This window comes from Haplochromis burtoni, unplaced genomic scaffold, assembly GCF_018398535.1.
Source record: "Haplochromis burtoni strain Fernald_Lab_line unplaced genomic scaffold, NCSU_Asbu1 Contig_72, whole genome shotgun sequence".
NCBI lineage: Eukaryota > Metazoa > Chordata > Actinopteri > Cichliformes > Cichlidae > Haplochromis > Haplochromis burtoni.
The window spans coordinates 530,700-548,757 of NW_024582433.1; the positions used below are offsets into that span (position 1 = coordinate 530,700).

Genomic DNA, 18,058 nt, shown 5'->3' on the forward strand with positions numbered 1-18,058 from the left:
GCTACTTCCGGTGCGGGAACTCCTGTGGGGAGCTTTGTTTCCGGTGTCCTATTCGCGCCTTGTTTACGGTCCAAAACAAGTTAAGCAAATGAATGAATCAAGCGGCGATTTACATTTCTATAGATGTCTTGGGCATTTACCCAATATATCTGTAAATGATGTTCATCGACTTTTCGATATTTTTCCCCCGCCTCAGAGCAAAGGAGAAAAGGGATTCAAATGTTATAGTTCTCAGTATCTGTAAACAGTGGTCCCTCGTTTATCGCGGGTGTTATGTTCTAAAAATAACCAGCGATAGGTGAAATCAAGTAGCCAATTTTATTTTTTGACGGTGCAAAACGTTTCGTGGACATCATGGACATACAGTACTGCTTGTCAGAGTCACACTGCTAGCATCGATGCAGCGATTCCGTACTGTACAGGAGAGACGTCAGGGAGGAGATCGTCTGCAGCGATCAGGACCAGGGCACAATGTGACGTAAAAATAAGCATGCAAACTTGCACTACAAAATCCGCGAAAAAGCGAGGTGAAAGGTGAACCGCGTTATAGCGAGGGACCACTGTAATTTTGAAGGTAAGTCACAACATACCCTTCGTAAATACTAATGTATAGAAACCCTTATCAGCAATCATTCATTTTTTCTGTGGCTTTTTCTCACGGTTTGTTAACATGCTGTGCGGGTCTGCACTTGACTAGCTGATATCGAGATAACGGGAAACATCTAGTTTGACTATTCTTCACCTGTAGTTTGAATGCTGAACATTTGCCTGTTTAAATCATAAGACCAGTTACTATACAGAGATGTGCTTCTGAATGTGGACGATGTGTCTTCCGCATGCAGTAATGCAGTTCTGCTTGTGTTGAGTGATGTAAACAACTGATCAATCTAAACTCTTTAAACGTCAAAATTGATCATTAGATTTTTTTTTATGACACAACAGTGGTGAGTGTTTCCACCTTCTGCTCTTCTGCTCTCGGTCTGATTGACCGCAAAGTAAAGCTACCGGAAATGTACAACCCCACATCCGGTCTCAAACCAGGAAGTTAGCATTTTCTCGTGCACGGGGTCTATTAGCTCAAGGGTAGTGTTTAGAGAGCTTCATCGAATGGTTTCAGTGGCTGAGCACTTGCATTACCTTACATCTCCAAATGAGATGCAGTGGTTTAAAGTGTGCCGCCACTGGACTGCTGATTTGTCACTCTCTAGAGTGATGTATCACACTTCTCCAGCTGGCTAGCTGATGGACAGATTTGGTTTGGTAGTTGCCAGGTGAACGGTACTTGTCTGACTGCATTTCAGACAAGTGTAGTTTGGTGGAGGGGGAATATGGTGTAGGTTTCTTTTTCAAGAGTTGGCGTTTGAAGCAGGAACTCTCAATGTTTCAGCATACCGAGCAATTTTGGACAATTTCATTCTCCCAACTTTGTGGCAAGAGTTTGGGAATGGTGTCTTCCTGTTCCAACATGACTGCATACCAGTTTACAAACCAAGGTCCAAAATACATGGATGAGTAAGTTTTGTGTGGAAGAACTTGACTGGCCTGCACAGGGTCCTGAACTCAACGCGATAGAAGACCTTTGGGATGAATTAGAGCGGAGATTACGAGCCAGGCCTTCTCGCCCAACATCATCCTCCTACACCTTTGTACTAACTTGGATTGGTTGTGGTTGAGGCACCACAGCCTTCAGCAGTATCAATGCTGACCATCCCTTTATGACCACAGTATATCCGTCATCCTCCACCAATATAGCGCGCCATGTCATAAAATTCACATCATTTTAAACTGGTTTATTGATCATGACAATGAGTTTACAGTTGAAGTTGGCTGCATAAAATATTGCAGGGAAGTCAACCATCACAGTCCTGACGGACATGGGCATTCAAGGCAAGCTCAGTGGCAAGTTCTTAAAGCTCTGACTAGCACTGCAGAACAGGCTAGTCGTTGACTTTGAATCAACAGGAGAGACACTATTTCAACTAAAGTAAAAGCGGTAACTGCAGCAATAAGGTAAATTAAGGGAGGTAATGCAGAGGGACACACACCCGAGATGGCAGATGTTGCTGGTAACACTTAGCTCCACATTCATACCATGAATGTGGCTAACAAATCTGCAGCATCTGTGTGACGCTATCATGTCAATACGGACCAAAATCTCTGAGGAATGTTTCCAGCCGCTTGTTGAAACTGTGCCATGAAGAATTAAAACAGTTCTGAAGGCAAAAGCAGTTCTAATCCAGCACAACTGAGATTTATCTAATGAAGTGGCTGATGAGAGTATGTCAAAGGGTAAAATCTGCAAAGTGCTTTGAGTGGTGAGTAGCAAAAGAAAAGTGCTATATAAATGCCAGTCTATTCCATGTCATGAATCCGTGTGTGCTTGTGTCTATTCCAAAAATGTGGTCCTGGAATCTTCTCGTACCTGGAACTAACACAAAGACGGGTTTAAGAATTTTGGTAGATGTTTATCACCTTGTGAGGTAGCTGGATTCTCCTCAGAATCGTGATAATGAGCAAACCTTTTTTTGCCAAATTTCCAGCTTTGCGCTTGTAGCCCAACCACAGTTGGCTTGAAAAGGTCAGTGTCTTGCGAGGATCTATTGGACGTGTTTTAGATGCGAGAAAGTGTTTATATTGCTTGGTAAAATAAATGTAGTTTAATAAAGTATTCTGATTCTGATGGATTCTGTTTTATTTAGCCTAATCCTGCCATAACTATGAATTTTGCTTTTGTCTGCTGTTGCTGACTATAGCAAAAGGTGGAGTGCTTCCCAGAAACTGTGCTGTGTTGATAGATGACTAAAGCTCAGTCCAACCACACTAGTTTTCTTGTTTTGTTAAGTGTATGACTTGGTTAAATGAGCCCAGAGAATATAATAAAGCTGCTGTAGAGAGTAATGGACATTTTCTTTTCTGAAAACAACACGTCAAGTGGAGGTCTTCTGAAAATATCTGAAAAGTATAATGTATAATTTGTCAGTCACACATGAGCTCTTGGAAATAAAACAGTCCAGTTGTTAAGTTGTAAGAGGTTATTCCAATTGCAGTTCCAAGGTTGCTGAATTGAATTGATTTTCTGTGCAGATGTGCCACGAGATCATGGTGGTAAGAATCTATTATGATCCTTCTCTCAAATCACCAGTCAGAAAGATGTTGTGGGCAAATGTCTCCTATAGAAATGTTTCTCTGAAAAGCTACAATATATGAATAGACTTGATTTTAAATTAGTAGACCTGTGGTGTCACAAGGACATCATAAATTACAAAAACTGCACAATTTGTGACTACTGTATTTTCTCCCTGGACACAAAGACGGTTAAATTCACATGTAAAGAAAAAAGTAGAATTAAGATTTTCTGCAACAAAAAAGAATGTGAATTGTGCAGTATTATCTGTATTTGACTTTCAGTATTCGGAGGCTCATGTAGACTTTAGATCTGCGCGTTCTTTCATAGGAATAGTTTTATTTGTTATCAGTGGAGCAGTCTGTGACTTAACCCATTGTGCTTTGAAATACTTGGAGTGCTTGTCCATCAGCTTGTACCAAAAACATGGCTGCATATTCCATCTTTTCTTTCCTCTGGGGATTCTACGTTTTTCTCAAAGGTACATCACAACTGTGATGATTTTAAGTTTAAGATTTCAAGTGAAGACCTTTTCTATTTGTATAGAGAAGTTTCCCATTTTAATTTAACCTATGGGTTTATATTGTAGTTGTACGTTAACTGCTCACTTCAAAAGCACTATATTCAGTATTTGTAGTAGCTTACATACAGCATTGAGACAAATTGGGTTATATAACTGTTACAAAGATTCCATGCTCTTAATCTTTCTCTCCTCAGCTACCCAGAGAATGGTGTGGTGGAAATGCGACCGGTGGATGTGCGACCACGTGCCAGGACACTGCTGCGGTGGGACCAGCTTGAGGTGGGAATGCATGTGATGGTCAACTACAACATGGAGACACCAGATGAAAGGGGCTTCTGGTTCGACGCAGAGATTGTGTCCCTCAAGCAAACCTCCCGCACTAATAAAGAGCTCAGAGTCAATATCCTCCTCGGGTGAGCATCTTCCTTCAAGGTTTCAGGGTGATGCTTTCAGGTGTGAAGGCATTAGTGCTAGTTTTATTTTCTTTATCAGAATATCAGTTTGGCAAATCTTGTTTTTTTTTTTCTCTCTCTCTCTCTCTTTTTTTTTTTTTCCCTTTCCATGTCACATGCTCTCCATTTAGGGGTCCTGGAGATGTGATTGGGGATTGTAAAATTCACTTTCTGGATGAAATCTACCAAGTGGAGAAACCAGGAGCTCGTGCACTATCGGCTGCAGACGGACAGTTTAAACGTATGAACGAGCTCAATCCTGAGCACTGAAAATAATACCAAACTTGCCGTTAATAGTTTGCGCACCAGTATTCAGAAGGCATACATTTCTTCCCAAAGTTAACAAATTAAAAAAAGCTGAGGAATTAGTTAGAAAAAAGAAGAAATAAAAACATTTTCTATAGTGGGTCTTTATTCTTAGTCAACATGTTTTGTGTTTTTTTCCTCACAATATGAAAAATGTTTGTAGAGCCATTGTATCACCAACAGTTATTGGTGTCAGTCAGAAGAAAAAAAGGAAGACTGATGTTAAATTATTGTTATTTTGCTAAAAAGCCTGAAAACCAACCAAGTTGTCAGCCACTGTTTTTTGAGTTTAGATGTGCTGTTGCTAGTTTCCTCAGGTCTAGAGATTGCCTAGCAACCACCAGTCACCATGGAAGAGTATCCCCCAACTGGTTGCAAGTGGTTGTTAGGTGAAATCGGTCACAAAGAAGATTACAGTATGTCAATGAAAACATCTTTGCCATCGCTTTGATTGCCAGCAGTTTGCCACGGTTGCCTGTAATTTGTCTGGAACGCGCCAACTTGTCTGCAGACATTTGCCAACTACTCTGTAAGCAGTAGTGAAACTTTGAAGAGTGCAACACAGCTCAAAGTAAAAGTTGTGCCTTTTAGAACTCGGTTTCAGTGGTAATGAGCCATTTTTTACCTTGAAAGGGAACATTCTGTGTTCCTGGTTTGTTGCACTTTTTTTTTTCAGGTTTCACGCACAGTGGTCAGTTAGCAAGTGTTTGCAGACAGCCTCTGTGCAGAAGCCTCTTTGTGACCGATTTCACCCACCGACAGTTAGTAAACGCTTACCAGCCAGCCAAGGAATGCATACATATTTTTCGACCAGAGGTTGCCAGGTGGTTGCTGACTGTGTGATTGATGCCCAACTCGTCTTATAACAGTGCAGCCCATCCTTCTTGTTTTCAGTCTGCTTCAATAGCACAGTTGGCATAAAAAAACGTCCCAGAAAACAAATTCTCGTTTGGGAAATGAGCAGATATCAAGCTGAAACACTAATAGCTGTTATTCAAAATAAATGAATGTATTATTGATTTGAACATGTGACAAATACACATTATAGATCGGTTACTTGAACAAAATGAAGTCTGACAACTTAAGACTGAAGAGTAAATTATGTCTGTGTGTGGATTGACCTAGCATTTGTAATATTAAATAATTGGGAATAAGTTGCCCTAATAACCATAATGCAGAAAATCATGTGTCTCATGCTTAACATGTCCCCTTGCAGTGCTCCTACAAAACCTACGCCTGCCAATCCTTTGTCGTTATGTAGCGCAGGAATACCATGATATTATCATTCTGTTCATACATGTGTTTGCATTTATGAATGCTGCAGGAAAGAGTGGTCCGGAGTGTAAGCACTGCAAGGCCGACCCTGACGCAGAGTGCCGTTTCTGCTCCTGCTGCGTGTGCGGGGGGAAGCAGGACGCTCACATGCAGCTGCTGTGTGATGAGTGCAACATGGCGTTCCACATCTACTGCCTCAACCCACCGCTGGCCACCATCCCAGATGACGAGGACTGGTGAGAGAGAGCGCCACTCGACATTTTGCTGCGAGATTTTGAGCCTCGCAGTCATTTAACCAGGAAAAAAGGCTGATGAGTGCTGTTTAAATGTGGGCTGAAATGTATTAGTGTAGTAATTAAGCGGTGATTGAGGGTAAAATCAATATATAGTAATGAAACCATGCGCTCACAGGTGGGAGTTAATCTAATCTTTGAAAGACTTTCTGCCAAACAGATCTCCACGCCTTCTTGGCATCATTTTCTAAAACGGCGCAAAGCTTCATTATCTTGCGTTCTGGGTTCTGTCTGTTTCTCCCACAGTATTGCAACGAAGTCAGAGAGATTATTGGAAAAACAGTTCAGGTACTGATTGTATCTGGTGCGGAGAGAAGATAATACTAATGGCTTTGAAAATAAACATTTTTAATTTTTTGTCAGTGTGGGAATTTAGAAAAAAGCTTAAGAAAGATTAAATCATGGAAATTCTTAATAATTAAGATTTACAAAGAGCTCTGGTAAGGCATGCTTTGAGAACAGCTCGGCCTGCTTTTCTGTTGTTCTTTTTATAAGTAAACGACAATAAAACAAGACCCCTTCATCTATCGTTTTTAACTTTTTGATGCATTTTCGTAATGTCCACAAAAATTTCATTCTTTTACGTTATGTTTCCTAAACCTAAAAAAACTTGTAGCTCAGGGATGTCAAACGCATTTTCCATTATGGGCCACATACAGTTCACTTGGATGTTTGTAGGTCAGATCAGTGATTAGATCAGATCCCTGAGATACCACAATATAAGAAAGAAAAGTGCAATTTCAACAATATATCTGTTTTTATACATGATAAAGAAATGCTGCTTTAGTTAATGAAAGAAATGTCAGTACGACTCTTGTGCTTAAATTGTAAGAAATAAAATATGTAAATAATTTTATAACTGGAAAAAGATCTGGTAACCATTGCTTATTGACCGTCCTGTAGTTATGAAACATGAACTTTGTGTTAAATAACAGAAAATGTCCCCTTTTTTTGTGTGTGTGGACCCATTGTTTAAAAACACAACAAAACAAAAAAAATCAGAATTTTCTTTCATTATTAGCACCTTTTTTTTTTTTTTTTTTTTTTTTTTAAATTTTACATGACTGTCAAATTCTGTTCATATAATTCAGGGCTCTCTCTCTCATTTTAGATCCCGGGGAGCATAAAGGCTAATTTGATCTTAAATTGGCTGGGCCACTAAATCTATGGGATTAAAGTCCTAAAAAAGCCCACCCCAATATTGTTGCTTTTTCTTTTAGTGTAAAACTGTTCAAGGAAATTTTGTTCGCATATCACGAACTACTTATGTCTGTTTTTTTTCTTCTCTACATTACAAAGCAGTGCTGCTGTTGTAAATCAAAGAAACCCATTAGTACTGCTTCTTGGGCTCACACTTTGAGAAATTAAGTGCTGGCAGCTCATTATCCAGACATTTTCTTATAATTAGAAAACAGAAAGTATGTTGTTTTTATTTTTTCTGTAGGAGGAAGAAATACTAACAGTACATTTAAAAAAAACAAACAAAAAAAACACCTTGTTTTAAGTCAGATAATCAGCCAATAGTAGCTATTTGTGGATATATTGGTATTAATATTTACAGCAGCTGATCAATTATAATTTTATAAGTAAAGAAGAGGCGGGACAGATATTCTTTAACTGTGTTGTAAGTGTTGATGATGCATACTTTCCTCATCAGAGGGCACAGTTTCCATGTTGGCAACACTTGTTGAAGGTGATCAAAGCAGAGTTGGGCAGAACGTGAATGTGTAAACCACACATATATATATAATAAAATAATATCAATGACAAATGTTATGAAAATCTAATTAAGTTTTGCGTGTCTGAAAGACAAAAATATCGGCGGATATATCACAATTTTAAAATCCCCAAATATTGGTGTTGCTATCAGTCTTAAAAATCCCATATATGTTAAGTTGTAACATTGTTGCTGCAGTTTTTTGATTTTACAAAGCCAGAGTAGAGGCATTTGTAGGCTGGCCTAAAATTTTAGGAAGCACTGACGGAAATTGTTTCCTTCTTATTTTGCCAGGTACTGTCCAACCTGTAAGAATGACACCAGTGAGGTTGTCAAGGCAGGCGAGAAGCTTAAAGCCAGCAAGAAGAAAGCCAAAATGCCTTCTGCAACCACCGAGAGTCAAAGAGACTGGGGAAAGGTGAGACCCAAGGGCACCCTAAGGCACACATACAGCATACAGGTGGACTGACAGCTGCTCTGTAAGAATGAAAGTGAATTTCAATAGAAAGCTGGAGGGAAGAGCTCATATTGTCCTGAAGAAGCAAAGGCCATGTAGACAAATACAAATAAAACAATAACAAAGCAGGGTTTTTTTTTTTTTTTCTCGAAGGGCTTTTCTCTGTTTTATTATCAAAACACTAAAAAGTGCTTCACTCCATCATATTGGCTATGAGAGACAGAAGAGGCGTTATACATCTCAAAACCTGAATAACCAGATCACTGAAGGAACTAACAGTGAACATTTATGCTTCCAGTGTAGTACATTTTATAATGGAAACAGTATATTTACATAGAAATGTTCATAATGTTTTAACATGACTTACTTTACTTTAATGTTTGTTTCCTTACAGTTAATTTCTGTTGTGAGTTTGATAGTTTGTTTAGTCTTTGAAGTCTGAAAAAAAATTAGTTTTAGTTTAGTAGCTTCGGTGTTAGCTTAAATTTTTTATTCATTATTATAATATCTGTGATCTTTGTCATAAGTGAGATAGAAGAAATTAACAAAGCAAAACACTTTAGACACTCTGAGTTTCTGTAAGCATGTGCATGAAAGTCTCACTAGACAGGCCATGAGGTCTGCGGTGCTCCAGACTAAAATTAAATATATTTACAGTATAGTTTTACGTTGTTTTACGTAGTTTTGTGCAGTAGTTTTCATGTTTTGAAGGTGAAGCTTTTATTTTTGTTTTAGTGAGACACAATTGTTTTTTTTTCTTCACACCGTTTCAGTTTACTCAATGACCTTACGACAAACTGCTATAAGAAGAAAGCTAAGGCCATGCAAGCAAACATCGTTGTATTTCATTCACGTAATCCAAGCTGCCTTTTCTTCAGTTTACTTTTTACATGTTTGCTGTCAGTTATTGTCTGTTGTGTATGTTGCATTATGTTTGATCAGAGACAAAGTAGCTTGTTTCAAATTAAGTTTTCACGTAACAGACATACTCCATTTATAAGGCTTTATTGAACGTCTCATACATGTGGCTCCATGGTGTTGTGGTTAACACAATCACCTTACACACCAAAGATTCCTGGTTTGAGACACACACATAGCCTCAGTGGGGCTCACAAGCTAGCTTACACAGTGCTGTTCCTACGCCCGGATAAATGGGAGCATTTCATCGGGAAGAACATCCGGTGTAAAACCTGTGCCAAATCAAACATGCAGATCCATCTGCTGGGGGAGACCCCTTGGGATAAAAGGGAGCAGCCAAAAGTAGCCTTTTAATAAGCAGTAGATATAATGTATTATAAGTTAAGCATTTATTAAGCTTTATACCGCCATCCCAAAGTGACTTTATAAATTCAGTCTTTCAGTCACAATATACTGATTTTTGTCTCTAATATTGAATTTAAAATTTATTGTCATGTCAAAAACGGGCAGATGATAATGCTGTAAATGGCCAAGCGGTCTAAACAGACATGATTGGTTTCACTTGAAAGTTTATCACAGCCTTTTCACTATTAGCAACAACTACACTGCAGCGTGGTTACACACTTTACAGCTGAGAAAATAAAGGTTACTGCTGCTAAAGGCAATAATTTTTATGCTACTGTGGTTACTCCTCTCGTACACCAAAAGACTCGCATTCCACACCAAACCCGCTGAGTTGGAGTGAGTCACTGATGCAACAATAGTCACACTCTTCAAAGATGGGGACCGGGTCTGCCACCACTCACGGACGGTCAGCTACCGTCTTCAAAGCAACTTCGGTGCAAAGCAGCAATGAAACGACAATAACATGGTGTCAGGCAATTTTGAATGGGGTTAAATTGCACGCAATCTGTTTGTGGTAATGTGATTAGTAACTGAGAGAAACTGGTGAAAATTTCAAGTCTGTTACTGTCAACATACACAGAACTGTGCATTAACCAGAAATTCACATTCATTATTTACAATCTGAGACTCTCTCAGACTGTGTGTTGGCAGTCTGTCTTTGTGTAGAAATGACAATTACTTGTAAACCTTCGCAGATCTGTGTGAGAGTGATTTTAGTCAATCCAACAGAATAGAAATTCAATCCAATCACAGAGCAGACACTGACTTTTTAGTAGTGGCAAGGAGGTCTTATTTCTACTCTGGTGTGACTGAGCACAGGTGCAGATACGCTGTGGTTACCTTACAGACGGCAAACTGTTGAACGTTTAATCCTCAATCCTAATCAACGATCTGTTTGTTTTTTGCCGCTGCTCCTCCACACTCTGTGATTTACCGGCGCTCTGAGCTAACGCTAGCTGTTGTTTGGCTGGTCTGATGAGTCACTGCAGTTTGGTGCACTGCATATATCAGCGACATTTGTTCATGTTTTTGTCTTTTTTTTAATATTTGCCTATTAGTCAGTTGTTATTAGTCAATTATTAGTATTTTTAGATGCCTTAATGTCCTGGTTTATAATGCCACTTTGTCAAAGGTGTTGATTCACAAAACACTTCAATAAATAAAGTGAAGGATGAAATTATGAATTTGACTGAAATTTGCCATTTTTTTTCTTTTTTTTTACAATATGGCCAGTTGAGTTGTATATAGTTAACTTGCACATTAGTATATATGCACAAATTTGGCTTCATAGTCAGAAAATAATAATCTGCTTTACTATATTTTTGCTTTTTTTTTTATGCAGTAAATTTGTATATGCAACCAGAACTACATATATAATATCTAAAATATATTAATTTATCATATGTCAGCTAAAACTAGCATTTTGATTAAAAGGTTTGCACATTCTGGTGCATTAACCATTACAGAAACATTAAAAAAGAAATTTTTTTTGGTAATTACCAGTACTGTTAAATTTAGGGCAGCTGTGGCACAAACCTTACACTATGGGAAGGTCTAATAAATTTGTTAAGTGCTGTGGATATATAAATATGTATGAGTAGAATATGTAATTATATATTCTGAGCAGCGTTTGGTAGCTGCGGCTCAAGTGAAGGACAAAAAGTTAGCAGTGATGCTCTGTGCTATAGATTTATTTTCCAAATCACACCGCTTTGCTTCACAATTTAATTTAAAACAGAACAGAAAAAAATGGCACCATTGTGTAAATGAGAGGTCAAAAAAAAAAAAGTGAACGAAGTGTCAGCAGACATCATTTTCTCATCACAGGCTAGACTATCGCCTATTGATGTGTTATTGATTATGAAGGGTTTTGATTATTATAATGAGTGTGAACTTGCTCCATTCACTTTTTCAAGGCGTTAGAAGGTCGCATTTAAACTTCCTACTTGGCAAAGCAACAACTGCATCCTTGTATCTGCGGAAACAGAAAATGAGACAGGGAGACTTCTCCCGCTCACTTAGTTGCTTATTTAATTTGAATCTGATCTAAGCATGCTGTTAAATATTTTCCTCAAAATCCCTTCAGATTCTTCTCATGGCCTGTTTCCATCCTGGCCTTGCTGTCTCTCTGACGCTCTGCTCTGCGGTGTGTGTAATGTGAACAATGCCATTAAGCATGACTTAGCCACTTTCCTGGAACTGCCAGTGGAAAATAACTCCTTTCTTTACCAGAATGCTCCCTTTCTCGGTGGACTAATTGAAAACAGCCTGGCTTGTGTGTTTGGGCACATTTATGCGCCCTGAGTCATGCAGCATTTATACTTGACTTTTCTTATTAACACGATTTTAGAACCCTTAAAATAAAACGCTTTTCCTCGCAAAAGCTGTCTTGCATTCTGACTTTCAAGAACCGTATATGCCACCTAAATGGGATGCTGATCGCTGTTAAAATATAACTGCTGATTAAGCTACTGTACATTTGATATTTGCATGACCGCTGTGCTAAACGAATGCAATATAAAGGCATTTGTGCTCATTTTGGTATTTTTTTTTTGTGCACATCTTTGTTCTTTCTTCATATAATTGCAGGGTATGGCCTGTGTGGGGCGTACTAAAGAATGCACTATTGTTCCTTCAAACCACTATGGACCCATTCCTGGTGTTCCTGTTGGTACCACTTGGAAGTTTAGAGTTCAGGTTAGCTGGCGTTATTGTTTTTTTAACATTGCATGATAATCAGATATATTTTGAACATTTAAAGAAAATCATGCCTCACTCTGCACTTCTGTTTCTCCTTCCGTGTATCCCCCTCAGGTGAGCGAGGCAGGGGTTCACAGGCCACATGTCGGCGGCATCCACGGGCGCAGTAACGATGGCTCCTATTCGCTGGTGCTGGCTGGAGGCTTTGAAGATGAAGTGGTGGGTCCTATAATGTTTCTCTCCCCGTGCTAGTTTATTGTGAATCTTGCACGTTTGCCTGCTGTTCGTGATGTTATGGTCACTGTGATCTGTGTTAGGACCGGGGAGACGAGTTCACCTACACGGGCAGTGGGGGTCGTGACCTCTCAGGAAACAAACGGATCGGAGAGCACTCTTTTGACCAGACGCTGACTCACATGAACAGGTGGGGCACTTGGTTGTTTCTGATGTCCATGCTTCTTAATATGAAAGCTGCCTCGCTTCAGGTTTATTTGCTTTAATCTCTTGATTTAAATAACAACATGAAGTATAGCCTTCACATTCATTGTCTCGATTTTTAATTAGTAAATAAATCCTTATTTCTGTACTGAAATAAGGATTTCTCAACCATTAAGCCATCATTTCTTGTAATTCTCACATGTAATAAAGATAATTCTGTTTTGCCCGACCCCTTCAGGGCACTGGCCTTAAACTGCGATGCACCTCTGAATGACAAAGACGGAGCAGAGTCCAGGAACTGGCGAGCAGGAAAACCTGTACGAGTGGTCCGCAGCTCCAAAGGTCGCCGCATTAGCAAGTATGCTCCCGAAGAAGGAAACCGCTACGATGGCATTTACAAGGTATCGCCAAATCTTGTCCACCAGAAATACATCTGCTTACTGCAAGCAGCACTGCATAAAATAGTGTCGATATAGAGTGCAGGTTGTGTACAAACTTACAGAATGATTGAAGTTTTAAAAGCTGCCTTTCAAGCTATATGGGATCCTATTACAGCCGTGTTTCTATAACTAACACTGCGCTTCTAAATCTTCATCTTCTTCTGTCTTAGAAACCGTTTGTCACCAGTCTTAAGTCAGAGCTGCTTCAAAACTTCAGTTCACTTTTTTTTTTGAATGAAATTTGCTGTGGTTGATGGCGGCTCGTAGGTGGTAAAGTACTGGCCAGAGATCGGGAAGTGTGGTTACTTGGTGTGGAGGTACCTGCTGAGACGAGATGATCAGGAGCCAGCGCCTTGGACCCCTGAAGGTGTGGAGAGGATCAAGAAACTGGGCCTTGCTGTTCAGGTTAGATATGTCTCTTAAATCAGGCACGTGTGCCTTTGTTGGTGCACTTCATTTCTACTTTTCAAAATTAGGTTCAATCTTCTTTGTCTCTCCTTGTGCGTCTGCAGTACCCCCCAGGCTACTTGGCGGCCATGGCCAACAAATCAAAGAAGGAGGCTTGTGCTCGACCCGGTCGGGGCGGCCGCAGTAAGCACTATCCCGGGAGGGGGCGGCCACGGAGGCAACGCAAGATTAAGGAGAAAGAGGAGAACGATGACAAGGAGGAGGAGGACGAGCATCCAGTGGCCAATGTGGAAGAGGAGTCTCCACAAAGTAATGGAGTGCAGAAGACAACAAGAGATAGTGGTGGGTGCTTTTAGAAGCTCAAAGCAGGTCAGACAAGGTATTGTGAGACGAGGACAGGTGAGACCAGTGTGATCACTGAAACTGTTTTGAAGATGGGGAAATGAATATTGAAAAGCACAAACTCCACTAGGATATTTTTTTTACCTAGCCATACACCACTGTAAATAAATATAATATATATATATAGTATATATATATATATATATTTATATATATATATTATATATAATATATATATATATATATATATATATATTATACTATATTATATATATTTTATATATATATATTATATATATATATATTAAATAAAATAAAAAAATATAAAATAAAAAAGTTTTTAGTTTATATTTTGTTTTTTTTAGGTCTCAAGGATAGTTTCTGTTTCTGAAGTCTTAGTTTGTTTTCTCAGCAGAGTCAAAACCGGTGGAAGAGCCTCCTTCTAAACGGGTGAAGATAGAGGAAACCTTCCAGCTGTCAGAGCAGCAGCAGCAGTTGATCCAAGAGGACACAGCCAACAAGAAACTCTGGGATGAAGCCATGGAGCACCTTAAAGAGGGACCGGTATAAAATTTAGTATACCACAATACACATCTCTGGTTTATGTTTATAAAAAATGTTAAGTATCTCACAGCAACTCGCTCCATGTGCTCTAAATAATAAATCTTCTCGATGTAAGAAGATTTACTGACTGAGATTTACAGCCTGTCTGTTGCTGTTGCTTTATAAGTAAAGCAGGTTAAAAAGGCAGCAACATCGCCATAATTCAAAATTGCTACAACTTTAGTGTGTTTGTTTCTTTCCCACCTTCATTCCTTTGACGTTTCTTTTTGAAGAATTTCCTTCGCAAGATGGAGCAGATCTTCATGTGTGTGTGCTGCCAGGAGTTGGCCTTCCAGCCCATCACCACCGTCTGCTCACACAATGTTTGCAAGGTATAGGATTTTTTTTCTAACTATTATGTGGACATGCTGCGGTTATTGTTTGTTGATTATTATTTCATTTTGACTTTTTGTTTCACCAGGTTTCCACATTAGGTGTTCTTGTTTCAGTTTAGCTTTTTATTGTTTGAAATGTTTAGTTTGTTTAAGTCTCAGTGTTTTAATCTTTTTAAGTATTATGCCAGAGGGAATGATTTTAGCAAGTACGTCAGTACAGGTATAAACATGTTGATCAAAGCTTCATCGGACTTCAAGTATTAAACAAATACTTAAAATAAGAAAATGTTACCTGTATTTTATATTGTATATTTTAGTTTTTTGTCCACATTCACAAAATCACATATTACTTTTAATATTTTTCAAGAATCTAGTTTATTACTTTGTTAAAAAGGTTTGGTTTTTTTCACATTTTGTTTCAGTTTTTTTTTGTGATGCCCATTATATGGTGTTTTAGGGTGTGTGAAAGCAAAAAAAAAAAAAGTTAGTTTTAGCCTGTTGTTAGGTGGTTGCCAGGCAACTTGACAGCATAATATGTCACGCACAATTGAAGTCTTGCGAATATAAATTAGATTTTATTTTTGAGAAATAAAAATGTTTGATGCAGTGTTATAGGTGCATAATTTTAAAAAACAGTTTATTTAAGCCTGTTGCTCTGTGGTTGCTTGGCAACATGATCACATCAGAATATATGATGAGGATGAGAACCTTCAGGGGCTCCGGTGTACATGTGTACTAAGTTTGCTTAGTCAGCTCCTGATTGTGTAGGGGGAGAACAAACACACAGTCTTCATGTATTACAGTAACGTTCACCCTTCTCTTCACAGACCTGTCTCCAACGGTCGTTTCGGGCAAAGGTGTACACCTGCCCCGCCTGCCGCCACGACTTGGGCAAGGACTACGTTATGACCCAAAACAAGACGCTTCAGATGCTGCTCGACCAGTTCTTTCCCGGCTACAGCAAGGGCCGATGAGGTCGAAATCACGTTTATAAGTAGGATACACGCACATAAGCACCCATTCTGTGCACCCTCGTATACTGTCAAGTACCTAGAGCTCCACTTTAAAATGCATTGCACACTCATAATGTACTTACCCACGGGCTAATGTATATTGCATATACAGCCATTTATGTATACAATCATTCATACACAAACAACCTCAGTAGGGACTGACCTCATCTGTTGAACTTGGACTGTCTCCATCAGCATCACCAGCCTGAAAAATCGACCGAGGACATTTTTTAAAACTTCCTGCCACACGAACGCACACGAAAACCAATGCACAAAAAAAAAAAAAAAAAAAAAAGAGTCCCCAAACTCACGCTCACACTAGCCATCTCAACAGTTTTTCCCTTTCCACCGTGTTGTCCACCGGTTCAATTAATTGCGTTATGCCGTCAGAGTGCAAATTCTCCCCCGGCAACATCACAAGCTCAGCAGTTAAGAGTTTAGTTTCCTGCCACCCTGTTTGCATTTTGTGTACCATGCATGCAGCTTTACACCAAAGCACTGAGCCAATCGGAGCCGTTTCTGAGCTGGCTAATAAAAAGTGGCCGGTGCTAGGAGGCGGCGGAGGTGAGTAGGTCGTTTGACTGAGAGGGTGCCCACAGAGTTGATCTGTTGTTAACGTGCATTTATAATGAAGCACACTATGTCTTATTCCCATGAAGCACTTTATTACCGACATGTGGAGCAGGCTTGTTTTGTAGGTTAATCAGGAGCAAGTGCTAACATCCTGCTCCTCAAGTCACTTGGAATAATGCCATTGCTTTGCCTTGAGCTAACGGGAATAGCAGATGTCTCACCAGGGGTAACTTTCCTTGTATTGGCAGGGAACACAAATTGGCAACTGCATCCAGTTTGTTTAGAGTGCTGGAAAATTTATGGTTCCAACAAAGCTGCAAATTTTACATACTGATGAGACGCACCAGTGAGTCCCCTCTTTACGTTTTACGTGGAGTCAGAAAAGCCATTTGCTTTAATAAAGACACAAGACCACAGGGCCGATTATGGGCAAAGATTGCAGGAGTCTGCTTTTAAAAAGTAACCTCTGCTGGTGATTTGTGCCTGAACACGAGATAGAACAAACACACTGTTGAAACTTCTTCAGAAGCACCAAAAAGTCCAGCAGTGTCAGAAATGTGTTAAACGTCACAGACGGAGGATTATAAATATAGTTCTGGTTCACGGTTGTACTTATTAAGTCAGATGACATCGACAAAACTGTCCTGGTATGTCAGGTCCATATGTTCTGGTGTTTTTCAACGAATGCTTTGATGTAACAGGAATAAAAGACTAAAGAGTTTTTAGATGCACTTCTGTTTCAGTGACTGGTGTCCCTGCACTCAAGAAGGCCTTCACATAAAGCTGGCTGGTCTTTATTGTTCATCTGCTGCTGTTCTACCTGTTAGTTAATGGTCGGTGGAGAGCTCTGGAGGTGTCCAGCATGATGTTATTCTCCTCTATTTTGGAAAACTACTTTTTTAAAATGCTTTTTTTAAATTAAAAAAAAAAAAAGATTTTTTTTTTTTATATATATTTAGCGACCCATCCCTGATGTTAAACTAGACTACTAAAAGCACTTGGAGTGCACTGCATAAATCATTAGCTTCTTTGAGTTTGAGACACTATAACAATACCTAGTCCAGGATACTACTGACACTCAAAAATATTCTTACTTATAAGTTGTTTGGGTTTTTTTCTTTCTTTCAATGTTTGACCATAAATCACATTAATCCCCAATTGTTATTGAACTTCTTGTTCTTTATTTGTATGTTTGGCTGCATAGTAACACGTGGTAACAGTCCTGTCATCACCTGTTGGACCCAAAAACAGCACATCCTCACCCCCATGTGCACTTACCTTGTGTTATTTTTTTCTGCTGTTGCCTTTCATCAGATATTTTGTTGACATTGAATTCAGAAGCCTCTGTGCCCTCTGACAGTATCATACTTTAAAAAGGTGTTGCTTTAATTGTGAGCGCAGGAGGCAGATTCGCACCTCTTTCCAGTGCTGATATGGTACTTTTAAAATGTCCAGGGTTGGCAGGTCTGATAGCAGCTTTAACAAACGCCTCACGGAGAGCGGCAGCGGCGCAGTCTCGGACAGAGGTCACCTGGAGCGCTGACGTTCGGTTCGTGCATCCGAGTCGGCTTTGTGGGAAAAATGTAGCCCTTAAGGTGCAAAGGCCTTCGAGGCACAGACGTGTTTTGCGTAAAGCTGAGACGAGGGCAGCCTCAGCTTTTTTCTTTTTTCTTTTTTTAAAACTCTGCTGACATTCAGATCAGAGGTGAACGCTGTCTTCTTGCCTGACCCCCTCC

At 39.4% G+C, this 18,058-nt stretch overlaps 1 protein-coding gene across 3 annotated transcripts in view; it reads left to right on the forward strand.

Annotated features, from left to right (window-relative positions):
* Positions 1-18,058, forward strand: part of LOC102305858 (E3 ubiquitin-protein ligase UHRF2) — a 40,356-nt gene extending 22,298 nt beyond the window's left edge. For 2 of the 3 annotated variants that reach the window (XM_005941545.2, XM_005941548.3), the window contains 13 exons: positions 3,842-4,060; positions 4,231-4,340; positions 5,730-5,916; positions 7,985-8,108; positions 12,060-12,167; positions 12,285-12,389; positions 12,488-12,594; positions 12,847-13,009; positions 13,316-13,453; positions 13,561-13,798; positions 14,211-14,362; positions 14,635-14,733; positions 15,564-18,058. In XM_005941545.2, coding sequence (XP_005941607.1) covers positions 3,842-4,060; positions 4,231-4,340; positions 5,730-5,916; positions 7,985-8,108; positions 12,060-12,167; positions 12,285-12,389; positions 12,488-12,594; positions 12,847-13,009; positions 13,316-13,453; positions 13,561-13,798; positions 14,211-14,362; positions 14,635-14,733; positions 15,564-15,710 — 1,897 coding nt within the window. In that variant the 3' untranslated portion in view covers positions 15,711-18,058. The remainder of the gene's footprint in view (positions 1-3,841; positions 4,061-4,230; positions 4,341-5,729; positions 5,917-7,984; positions 8,109-12,059; positions 12,168-12,284; positions 12,390-12,487; positions 12,595-12,846; positions 13,010-13,315; positions 13,454-13,560; positions 13,799-14,210; positions 14,363-14,634; positions 14,734-15,563) is intronic. The other variant, XM_005941546.2, reaches the window with a different exon arrangement.